At 34.6% G+C, this 12,851-nt stretch overlaps 1 protein-coding gene across 2 annotated transcripts in view; it reads left to right on the forward strand.

The window, feature by feature from the left end:
* The window catches only part of Flo2 (flotillin-2), a 547,503-nt gene that overhangs the window by 452,830 nt on the left and 81,822 nt on the right, over positions 1 to 12,851 (forward strand). For both annotated transcript variants that reach the window (XM_088267202.1, XM_088267204.1), the window contains exons 2-3: positions 987 to 1,081; positions 1,706 to 1,907. In XM_088267202.1, coding sequence (XP_088123328.1) covers positions 987 to 1,081; positions 1,706 to 1,907 — 297 coding nt within the window. The remainder of the gene's footprint in view (positions 1 to 986; positions 1,082 to 1,705; positions 1,908 to 12,851) is intronic.

A 12,851-nucleotide genomic window follows, 5' to 3' on the forward strand; every position in this document is an offset into this window, starting at 1 on the left:
GTATTCCGCATCATTTTTAAACATGGGTGTTTGATAATGATGTAGAATGCATCGAGACACACACATGTCACAGTAGATTTAAATAATCAGTCGTATTTACTAAGTGACATTCAAAGTTTTGGTACTGTCCGCCTCTATATTATATTGGTTATCGCTTTAAGGTGCCATGTATGAAGAATTATTAAATATATCAATAAATAAACCTCTTAACTGTACCGCTCTTTTGAGAGCTGAGTTTGAACGTTCTCTCATTATTTTTTTCCTCTAGGTATTCCTTTTTTGTATTTTTTCTGACACTTTGTATGCACACAAATGTAGCCCTGGCGTTATTCGTAACGGAAACGAAAACCGGTTTATGGGGAACATTATACCCAATCAAACGGTATCCGAAGCACTTTAACCAATTGGTTAGCTGCCTTAATTACTTTGGGATCGGTTCTCTTTTGTATTACAGTTTCTAAAACTTTAAAATCTATCTATTATAAATAAAAATCTAAATTTTTAAACTAGAAACTAACTAAGCATCACGCCGCTTCCCCGCAGGGGTAGGCAGAGAGAATCAAACGCCACATCAATTTGTCTTTGTTAATAATATTCACCTTTTCCATATTTATGCTTCTCCTCATACACACCCGCCGATTGTTCCGACTCCCGACCCGACCACTTTCGAGTATTTGAAATACTTGATCATGCTAAGTTTTCCTCGGTCTTTCTCTGTTCGTTTGTTCAAATTTTTAAATGGCAAGGAGGCTGAAGAAAGAAATTATGATTTGAAAGCATGGCCTAGGTGACGTTGTCCATGATAGAAGGACCTACAACCCGAGGACGAGGAGAGCTGACCCCAACAACCTACAAAGACGATAAGTTGCGATGGAGCCAAGAAGAATAATATTAGGTGCCGTGTGCTATGGGCAAAGAGAGGTTACTGTGACACAGATTTTTTTTTAATGTATTGTTTGTCAATATTCAACGGAATATTTTTTCAGGTGGATGCTGCGGGTCCACAAAGAAGGAGACCATTGTTGGAGGATGGGCGTGGGCTTGGTGGCTCGTCACCGATGTTCAGAGACTATCACTTGAGGTTTGTGTTGACTTTACTTTGAAATCATCTTTTTTTCTTTGTAGTAAGCTGGCCTTGTGGCCTTGATTTTCCTCCTGTGATGTCGATTCCCAGCTGTCAACTCAAATACAATCACCCTCAAGTGACGTCGGGGGGCCTATTTTTTAGATAGAAGTTGCATTTTTATTTACCTTGCTTATTATGTACAAGGTTTAAAGATCAATTAGTAAATTTTTGTTTCTTCTAGCTAAAAACATGATTTATTTTAATGTTTGTTGGGAACAGGAAGTAAAAACTAGTGTGGACTAATCAGGAACTTCTCAGCATTTACTCATTGCTAGGAGAAAACCACGTAAAACTCCTCAGGAGAAGCCGCACTGTTGACTGTATTCAAAAGGCTTTCCGTTCCACTAGAAGAGGGTTCGGCATTTTGTGTTCTAGCTTGGTTTATGGTACCAATGTTCTTCAGTATTTTTATCATATTTGGATATCATTTCTCGTCAGAGTTCCTTACAAACTAACACGGATCCGATGTAGGTATGTAAGATCCTCACCATCCACGGGAGGACCTGACATGACACGCATAGAAGAAGAAGGCTGATAGGTCAAACCAATCAACATATTACCATGCTATTTTTTATCCAGGTGATGACGCTGAACCCGATGTGCGAGAGTGTGGAAACCGCGCAGGGAGTCCCGCTGACGGTGACGGGCGTGGCGCAGTGCAAGATAATGAAAGCGGACGAGTTGTTGGGGACTGCTTCCGAGCAGTTCCTCGGCAAGACTGTCAAGGAGATCAAGATGACGGTGCTGCAGACCCTCGAGGGACACCTCAGGGCGATACTGGGTAAGTTCTTCTTGCTTTTATACTGCCTGTTATCCCTCGTGGCCTTATACTGTTTTTTTCTCTGACGTCATGGAGCAGCCGCTAGCCATTGTTTCTTAGTCATAACATCCTTCTTCCCACTGCTTGACTCCCTTCCAACTTCAGGGCGATACTGGGTAATTCAATTCAATTCAATTCATTCAATAATTAATATATACATTACAAACTAACATTTAAGGCATACATTAAAAAAGTATACATTAAAAAAATTAAAAAGTAAGCAAAAAGACTCTTGTTAAATGTGTAAAAAAATCCTGCTTCGGAAAACTCCTTCGGACACATGGAACAGATCAATATCCAATGTGATATTGTTCAACATAGCGGTAGCTCTTCCTACAGGCATAACCATCGGCAGGTTGGTCCTGTGTATAGGAATGTGAAACAATCTATGCCCTAAGTCCCTCTTCCTCTTATACTACTGTACCTGTTATCCCTCATGACCTTACTTACACTCGTCCTTTTCCCTAACGTCATAGAGCAGTCGCTAAACCCTTACACCTTCCAGGTCCGTTGTTCCCCAGCCATCACATCCTTCTTCCAATTCCTCGTCTCTCTTCCTACCTCAGGGCGATAATGGGTACGTTCATCTTGCTTCTATACTCCCTTGCTAGCTATACCTCATGGTCTTACATTGATTCTCTTTCCTGATGTTATGGAGCAGTCTCTACACCCTTACACCTTCCAGGTCTGTTGTTTCCCAATCATGACATCCTTTTTCCTCCCACTCCTCGACTCTCTTCCCACCTCAGAACGATACTGGGCATGTTCCTCTTGCTCTTATACTGATGTGTCTGTTATCCTTCATGGTCTTACACCGGTCCTTTCCCTGACATCTTGGAACAACCGCTAAATCATGACATTCTTCTTCTATCCACTTCTAAACTGACTACCTTCTTCTTTTTCCTGGACGACGCAGTACTTCGAACCTTGCATTATATGTCCAAACTATTATTATTACTTATTTATTTATTTACTAAAATGTCAATAAAATTAGTATATAAGTAACCACTCACCGAGATTTTTATGTCTACCGGTTTCGAGACGTACCCGTCTCTTCGTCAGGACAATCACTTTGCTGTGTTAGTGATTGTCCTGACGAATAGACGGGTACGTCTCGAAACCGGTAGACATAAAAATCTCGGTGAGTGGTTATATACTAATTTTAATAACATTTTTGTAAAAAAATAAATAAGTAAAAATGACTAACCACAAAGTAAATGCTTAAATATTAATTATATTGAGAATAATATTATTATTATTTTATCTTTATTCCAAACTTAATGAAGTGTGGAAGTCTCTATAGTTAATGTGACATATACATTTTATATTTAAATAAAAAATAAAAAAAACAGAATACATAATTTTTTTAATGGAATCGAGTTCTTGGCACCATTTCTGTTTAAAACTCAGTCAATATGAATCGTAATATTTATGGGAGACTTATTTTAACGTCAATTATAATTTACACGACCTTTTTTATTTTTTCATTTTATTAACGAATTATTAATAAGCGACATCTTTGGAAAAATTTAACAACTATCGTTTGCGTTCCTCGTTTTGTAGTATCGTCATGTAAGCATCGCCTAATGTAAATATTAACTTTTATATCGATAGATGGCGTTAGTGTCGCGGACAAGCTCATGTTTAAGAAATATTCAGTATTAGATGCGTTTTTTTTCTTCTTTTCTTTGACCTAATCCGCACCCAGATGGTGCATAGGGCGTCGTATCGGATGGTGATCAGTCGTACACTTTAGGTCCTTGGATATCGGAGTGGAATTATATTGATGGGACACAGATGACTTAAGTGAAGGAGCTCAACGTTGAAGGATGTTACAGAAAGTCGGATTATGGTCCCGTGGTTAATGCCGTGGACTCTGAGATAGATTTTCTGGGTTCAAACTTGCTTTATCACACCTTGATGCCTATTTTTTCATAACGGCTTACAAAAATAGTATGAAATTAAAATATGTGTATATAATAAGAACACAAATATCTGTCTTTTTAAATGAAGAAGAAAAAATATTTGGTAACGTTATGGAGGAGGAATGTTGGAAGGAAGGCAAGACAGGCTGAATAGCACTAATGACTTTGGACACTCGGAGTTGCATACCTGTACTAGCTTGTGTTAATTGCTTAATATTTGTTTATATTAATAAAATATGCACCATGGTTTGAATCCAACACTAATAATTTTAAACACGTTAATAGAAAAATGAGAAAGATTAATAAGTTTAGAAAAAATAATAAAAATATATTTAAAAACATAGGTAAGCAAAATGTATTTAGAGTGTTTTTCTTCTGGCTTATTGATATATTATTTTATTAATAACCTCGCAAAATAAACTCAACCAATAAATACTGTGCGTATAATAGTCAATTAGTTTAAAGTTATTTTGAAAATAAAAACATATATCCAACAAAATTATTATTTAAAAAATTTCAAGTCCCAAATATAGAATCCATTTATAAAAAAAACGCAATTTTTCAAATACTAAGGGGTGACAACTATTTAAATTTAACAAAAAAATTATCATCGAGATTCTCAAACGATTTTTCTACTCCAAAATGCAACACCAAGTAATTTCAGCAAAACTTCAAATATTTGGCAATCAAACATTTCAATAAACTCCCTAAAGAAATAAAAAAAATAGATGATATAAAAATACTAAAGAAAAAAATTAAAGCTCTATAGATTTAAATCTTGAAAAATATACAAAAAAAAACTATTATATCTTTTATTATATATCATTAAACCACGAGTGTAAGTCCCTCTCCAAGCACAAGAGCACAGTCTCTTTTATGGAGAGGCACAGCGAATCGAAATATATAAGTTCTCCATACGTATAAATGATTCAAATGTATTATGTTATAAATAAAAATGTAAATATATTAAATGAAAAAAAAATTATTAAGTTTATATTTATGACAGTTTTAGAATATTTATGCTCCAATATAATTTTATTGAATATATAGTCCACTATAAAAATTCGTTTTCTGACCAATCAATTCTCAATCGCTCCCAATATCCGGTCACGAGGAAATCTACTTCCGATTTAAATTTGAACGCTGTCGATAACGCAACTTAAAATTAATATGTTTATTTTAGAAACTTGGAAAAAAACATGTTTCAGCCTACAACCCAAACACCTACAAATCGATGTTTTTTTTAAGTAGTACGATTTTCAGATACTAACAAGATTTACTGAATTAAATTGAACTTATTGTAAACCGTTGTAATATCTTTAATTTCATAAATTTATACAGCACTATTTGGATCTCTTGCTATGAATTTTAAGGTGATTATTAGCTTCCCTATTTTGTAATATTTTTTTTAAATTTTATTTTTTCACTTGTACTTATTTTTCGTTCTCTTTTTTCATTGTTTTTTTTTTTTTTTTTATAATATAATAATAATAATAACTCTTTATTCCAGCTTGACTAAGTGGTGGGTGCTATACTTAGCCAGCCATATATGTTTTACAACATTTTTTTATATAATGAAATTAAAAATAATAAACAAATAAGAATATGAAAGAAAAAAAGAAAAAATAAATAAATAAATTTGGAGAGATGTAGATGAACATTAGCTCGCTGGCAAACGCAGCGAGCATATATCATTTATTATTTTATATATCATTTATCATTTATTATTATTTTCTATATATTTATATATATAGCAAATCTTGGTCACAACTGTCGTCAAAAAAAGGCGATTCAGTTGGCTTGGCCATGTACTCCGCATGCCTCCTGAGAGCCTTAATCAAGCTTGTCTCTTTTACAAGGCATCAGGTTCGCGCCGCCCAGGACGACCATTGCTGACAATTCGTCGGCAGTTCTCGTCAGAACTTCGCGACGCGGATCTGACTTGGGAGGATGCAAGGGAGCTGGCAGCCGACAGAAAAGCCTGGAGACAGTTTGTGGACTCCATATGCTCCACCTAGGGAGCGGATATGGTTATTATATATATATATATATATATATATATATATATATATATATATATATATATATATATATATATATATATATATATATATATATATATATATATAATAATAATAAAACCCTTATCCGCACCCCAATGGTGCATAGGGCACTGCGGCATATAAACGCAGTGTTATCTTGATCGTTTACACATGAAGGAAAGGTGATCAGCCCTCCGCTTCAGGTACCAGTCCAGGGTAATATTGAATAAATATGACAGTGAAAAAATCACTAATATTTATTTTACCCCCTTTGGGAATCGAACCCGGGACCTCCAAAACGGTAGCCGAGCGTGCTGAACATTACTCTACGGAGGCGGACATATATATACATATATATATATATATATATATATATATATACATATATAAATGACCCTTGATACATGCATTGAATAGAGGTCCGTTATATCGGAGTTTTACTGTACTGTATTATGTATAATATGAAAGCACTTTTGCTACTAAAACAAATCATTAAAATTTAGTAGGTTGCCATCTTCACCATAACTGTATTTTAAAATATGCCAAAAAACGTTCAATGCCTCGCCATTCGACAGCCTTACAAACACTGCAAACTAAATTATGCTGCATTATATCCCATCTGATCAGTTGGCTTGTTGACATACAACTTCAGCTGTGAACCGAGCGACTGCATTAGCTGACTAAACAATGTATAGCTATCTGCTATACCCGGGATTTTATCTTAAAATAATGGAAGTTTCAGGAGATAACGAAAAAACGGAACAATAGAGGATTGAGCGTAGTTCCTATATATTATAGTAAGTATAAAAAGTTTCCAGTCTATTGTGGTTAGAAACAACAAAAAAACGTAATAATCCGAATTTTAAACAATTTACGTCTCCCTTTTATATAAGCTATAATGATTTAAAAAAATCCATCTCTCGTTTCTCACCGTTTCAGTGATACTATTATCTTCTTATTCTAACCTTTATCCGCATCCAATGGTGCATAGGGCACTACATCGTATGTACGCAGTGTTATCTTGATCGTTACTTTAAATTTCCGGTCTATTGTAGTTACAAACAAAAAAAAAGTTTTCATCTGATTTTTTGTAACTTTTTTTTTTTGATTTACCTAACGTCCAAGTGACTCTGAAATCTAGCTACGGCTTATGCAACACCGTTTATCATGTCCCTACTCAGGCTTCAACTTTATAAGTTTCATAGCCTATGCCTACTCGTGAGTGGATTTACTCTTTATGTTTAAAGTTACTATAATTTCATGTAATTCATGAGTGAAAATTCTAGGCAAAGACACTCGCTTTTTTCGCAATTTTACGTCTCCCTTTTATATAAGCTATAATGATAAAAAAAACCATCTCTCTGTAACGCTTATCTTACTATTATCTTCTTTCTAACCCTTATCCGCATCCAATGGTGCATTGGGCACTACATCGTATTAACGCAGTGTTATCTTGATCGTTACTTACATGATGGCAAGGTGACCACTCCTGCTCTTCTGAGACCAGTCCAGGGTAATATTGAATAAATATTAGTGTAAATTCATCAATTTTTATTTACAACATTTTAAGTGTGTCCAAATACTTGTTCACAAATCTGGATTATCTCCAACTATAGGAGTTATTTTTCATATTATTTTTTGACATCTCAACATAGATGAAGAAGAATATGGATATATATTTCAATATTTATTTTAACCCCCCTTGGGAATTGAACTCGGGATGTCCAGCACACGCTAACCACTACACCACGGAGACACTTTTATGAATGTTATTCTCAAATTTCAAGGTCTGGATTTCTGTTATATTTTAAAATTCTAAAAATTAACGTTCACATCGTAATATTCGTCCTTAACAAAACATTTTCACAAGAAATAGAAGCGGTGAAACGATCAATTAATTAAAATCATGACGGTCGAAAAAATTGTAATTGTGGAAGAATATATTTTGCATGAAAAAATAAAAAAAGGGTTTTTGTAACTTTTAAATGTATTATTCCAGTGGAATAAGTATATATTTATATATATATATATATATATATATATATATATATATATATATATATATATATATATATATATATATATATATATATATATATATATATATATATATATATATATACACATATAACTATGTATGTTATGTCACGGGTTCGATTCCCAGGGGGGTCAAATTAATAAATCACTTACAATAAATTAAATTTATTGTAAGTGATTTTTTCACTCTAATATTTATTCAATATCACCCTGGACTGGTACCTGAAGCGGAGGGCTAATCACCTTTCCTTCATGTGTTAACGATCAAGATAACACTGCGTTCATATGATGCAGTGCCCTATGCACCATTGGGGTGCGGATAAGGGTTTGAAGAAGAAGAATGTATGTTATTTCTACCCAAACCATTTTCGCGAAAACTTTTGGAACGCCCTACATAACATACATAGTAGCAGGATGTGTTCATTTTTTTAAAATTCGTTTTAAATTCCAGGCGTTAATTTTTGTATAAGATTAAGTATTTTCCAGTGACATTCAAATTTATCAATGTCCATTTTTTGTTGTTTTATTTACTTTCCTTTAGAACTCCGTCGTTCAATTTATTACAATCGCAAGTGTGGTGTTTTAGTTTTCGTATTACACACATAGTTATACTCGTACGTACAGTTTTTTTTTAATAATAATAATAACAAATCCGGAACCTTTGGAATTGTCATGAATAAGTCAGTTATTGTCTCTGCCTAATTTATTATTTTTATTTACAAACTAAATTGCAAATAAAAAAACATATTTAAAAGAACAATTGTAAAACATTTTTTTTTGCAGAGACCCGCCAAGTCACCTTATGTGTTTTGTCGGTGGAGTTCTTTTTTAATACATTTTTATTGTTTTTAACCATTTTAACCTTCATAATTTTCTTAATTTTCTTTTTTTAATTTTCATAGAATTAACTCTTGATTATTTACCCATTCCTTTATTTTGTTACAATGGCCATGTTACAATGTTTAAAATAATGTAGAATCCACAATTTGTTATGTCGCTCACTCCTTTCAAGAACGTCATAAATCAAAAATCGTCAATTGTCAGTTGTGCATTTTTTCGGAATGCCCAGAAAATGTACTATATCCTAGCAAAAGAGACATATTTTTAACTTAATATTTACCCGTTACAGGGCAGAAAGTGTTGTTTTTGCATTTTGAAGAAAAGGTATTGTTGAATTATTTATTGAAATAAACTAAATATTTTTCAAATGGAGAAAAAACCTTCAGGTTTTACCTAAAAAGATCTTTTGCACAGTAAAAAGTTCAATAAGTGGCTTGATATTAATTTTTAATAAATTGTATTTTATTTTTAAACTTTAAAAACGTTCTCCTGAAAAATCAAGTTTTTTTATTTATGACGTTCTTGAAAGGAGTGAGCGATGTAGTTACTGTCACTGCCTAGTTATTGGCAGCGGCCTCTCATTTGTCCGTTGAGTTTGGACACAATTGGGAGCAAATATCATCATTATTCATTCATTACCTGAATTCGTTTAGTATGTATTTAGTATATCTCTGACCTTGTTTCGGGTATTTGAACTCGGCCACCAGTAGACCGGTAGAGTGTAGTACATTGTATGGGGACCTTGTCACACCGTTTCTTATCAGTGCATTGATCCTTCGCGAGTGTTTGACATGTCGTGATTCATTACTAAAGGTCGGAATCGGCGCAAGTCCGTGACCATGACAACAGGAGTGTAGCGAGCTCCCAAAATGTACGGTAGGTGGTCCATTGTTGAACTGATTGACCCTGCCGTTACAGGATACAAATGGAACTATGAGGAAGCAGATATTAATTTAATAATAAATATAGGAACGATATACATAATCCTTTTCTAATCTTAGTTAACATCAAACGAAACGCGATCTCTCAAAACGAAATGCGATCTCTCAGAAGAATGTGCGACAAAACGATGTATGAGAGATGTGCAAATAGTGAAATAAGGAAGGAATGCAAAGCTGAGATAAGCATTATCGATAAAATTAAGAAAGGTGTGTTGAGATGGTTTGGACATGTGGAACGAATGAGTGACGAAAGAACGTAAAACAAATTTATGAGGCGAATGTTAGTGGGAAAAGAAGCAGAGGAAGACCGAGAAAAACATGGTACGATCAGGTATGCCAAATACTTGAAAGTGGTCAGGTTAGGAGTCGTAACAATCGGCGGGTATGTATGAGGAGATGCATGAACGTGGAAGAGGCGAAGAATGTTTGCATGGACAGAGTGGTGTGGCGCTCTATTCTCTCTGCCTACCCCTGCTGGGAAGCGGCGTGATGGTTAGTTAGTTAGTTAGTTAGTTAGTTAACATCAACAAATAAACGTAGTCCTGGTTCCGACCCTAATGTATGGAAGTGAAACATGCAGTTGATTTTGATGCCCATAATTGGGACAGTGTCCATCAATGGCACGGCAACCCTAATGCGTTTTTACCTTTTAACCAGATATAACTGGAGATGATTAGAAGCAATTAAGGAATATTTCGAGATAATAACGTTATTTTAAAACCTTTGTTGTTCGACGTAAATGTTCCGTGACAGTATTTTTTAACGTTTTTTTGTTGTAATTCTTACCCACAAGGCTAGTTCACCTTCGAGTGTTGCTAATAACTGCATTTAGCACGTTTCGATATAGCCTTATGCAGTTACAATCACAGTAATAAATCCCTTCACACTCCTGATAGCGAATCGACAAAAAGTCGCAACCACAGAAATTTCGAAAATAAATTATTGTTAAAAAAAAATTGACATCTCGTCAAAGATGAAGAAGAATATGGAAGTCTGGACATTTACGGGGCTGACGACCGTCACAGGCTGGTTTAAGTGATCACTTTACACATGTAAAACATTCACCAATTCTACCCATTACTGACAACCACACTACTCAAATTCTTGGAAGTTCTATATATATGAAACAATTTCGAAACATTGTTCTTGAATAGGTAGAACTTAACTAGAGACATCTATTGGTGAGATGAAAAGAAGCCCTTTATTGAGCAGAAACTCTTATATTAGTATGTGAGGTCCGAATCCTGGATAAAAATCACATCCATGAAAAACGCCTGAAAATATGATTTTTATTATTTAAGCTTATAATTTGACCAGTTAATTTATTTCAACATTTTGAGTGTGTCCAAATTGGAGACACTCAAAATGTTGTTAATTTTCTTCATTGATCCTTATCCAAACCTAGATGGTGCACAAGGCATCGCATTGCATCAACGCGAGCATGCATTATTTTTAGTTTTTATTTTATTTATTTCTCGAGTGTACGTGTACATATAATTTATCTGTATATTGGCTCTTTAGGCATAGCCTGTGTTGAGCTGAAATACTTACAGGCTAAAGTTTAGTACAATTCAATTGTACAAAGATAAGGTGTTTAATCAGTTCCACGCTCTAGATGTTAAATGGAAGTCGGAATTCCATCTCAGATGAATGTGCGGCAAAACGATGTATTATAGAAGTTCGAATAGTGATATAAGGAAAGAACGCAAGGCTGTGATAAGTATTATCGATAAAATTAAGAAAGGTGTGTGAAATATGGTTTGACCATGTAAAACCGATGAACGAGGAAAGAACAGTAAAAACAAATTTATAAAGCGAATGTAGTTGGTAATAGAAGCAGAAGAAGACCGGGGAAAACTTGGCATGATCAAGTATTTCAAATACTTGAATGTGGTCAGGTGAGGAGTCGGAATAATCGGCGGGTATGTATGAGGAAACTCATGTATGAGGAAAGAACGGTAAAACAAATATATGAGGCGAATGTAATTGAAAATAGGAGCAGACGAAGACCGAGGAAACTTGGATTTTTTTTGCATGATCAAGTATTTAAAATACTTGAAAGTGGACAGGTCAGAAGTCATAATAATCGGCGGGTATGTATGAGGAAACGCATTAATTTGAAATTGGCGAAGATTGTTTGCAAACACAGAATGATGTGGCGTTTTAATATCTCTGCCTATCCCTGCGGAGAAGCGGTTTGATGGTTAGATAGCTTATTAGTTGGAAAAATGAAAGTGTTTATTAGTTTTTGACTGTGCATTTATTATTAACCTATATGAAAGGTTTATGACCTAATGGATCCTAAACGGCAGATCACAATGGCTTGGCATTGACAAGTCGTGCTGCGTGATCGTGATTGATCACTGATCACTGATTACTGATCACCTCGGGTCCTGACTCCTGTTATTTCCGAGGTTCTTCCTTTTATGTCTATCATGACATGTCACATAAGGTAGTTATTTTACATGACCACTTACTAAGTAAAAAAAGATAAGTGTCAACTAAAATAATGCAAAAAGTTGAAAATTCAACTAAATAAACTAAACGTTTGAATGTTACTTGAAAATTAAATAATAGGAATATTCTAATTCGATCCAAGTAACTTACTTACCTTGACCTTCTTCTTGTATCCAGTATTGAACAAAGGCCTCCCTCTTGGACTTCCACAGTTGTCTGTTTTCATCCATCTATCATCAGCCATATTTGCACATGATCTGCCCCTTAAAATACTTACTTCAGCCTTCTTCTTGTATCCAATATTGAACAAAGGCCTCCCTCTTGGACTTCCGCAGTCGTCTGTTTTCATCCATCTATCATCAGACATATGTGCACATGATCTGCCCCTTAAAATACTTACTTCAGCCTTCTTCTTGTATCCAATATTGAACAAAGACCTCCCTCTTGGACTTCCGCGGTTGTCTGTTTTCATCCATCTATCATCAGATATATGTGCACATGATCTGCCCCTTAAAATACTTACTTCAGCCTTCTTCTTGTATCCAGTATTGAACAAAGGCCTCCCTCTTGGACTTCCACAGTTGTCTGTTTTCATCCATCTATCATCAGACATATGTGCACATGATCTGCCCCTTAAAATACTTACTTCAGCCTTCTTCTTGT

The sequence above is a fragment of the Brachycentrus maculatus genome, unplaced genomic scaffold (genome assembly GCF_059751285.1).
Source record: "Brachycentrus maculatus isolate JH-2025_06_01 unplaced genomic scaffold, ASM5975128v1 h1tg000285l, whole genome shotgun sequence".
Classification (NCBI taxonomy): Eukaryota; Metazoa; Arthropoda; class Insecta; order Trichoptera; family Brachycentridae; genus Brachycentrus; species Brachycentrus maculatus.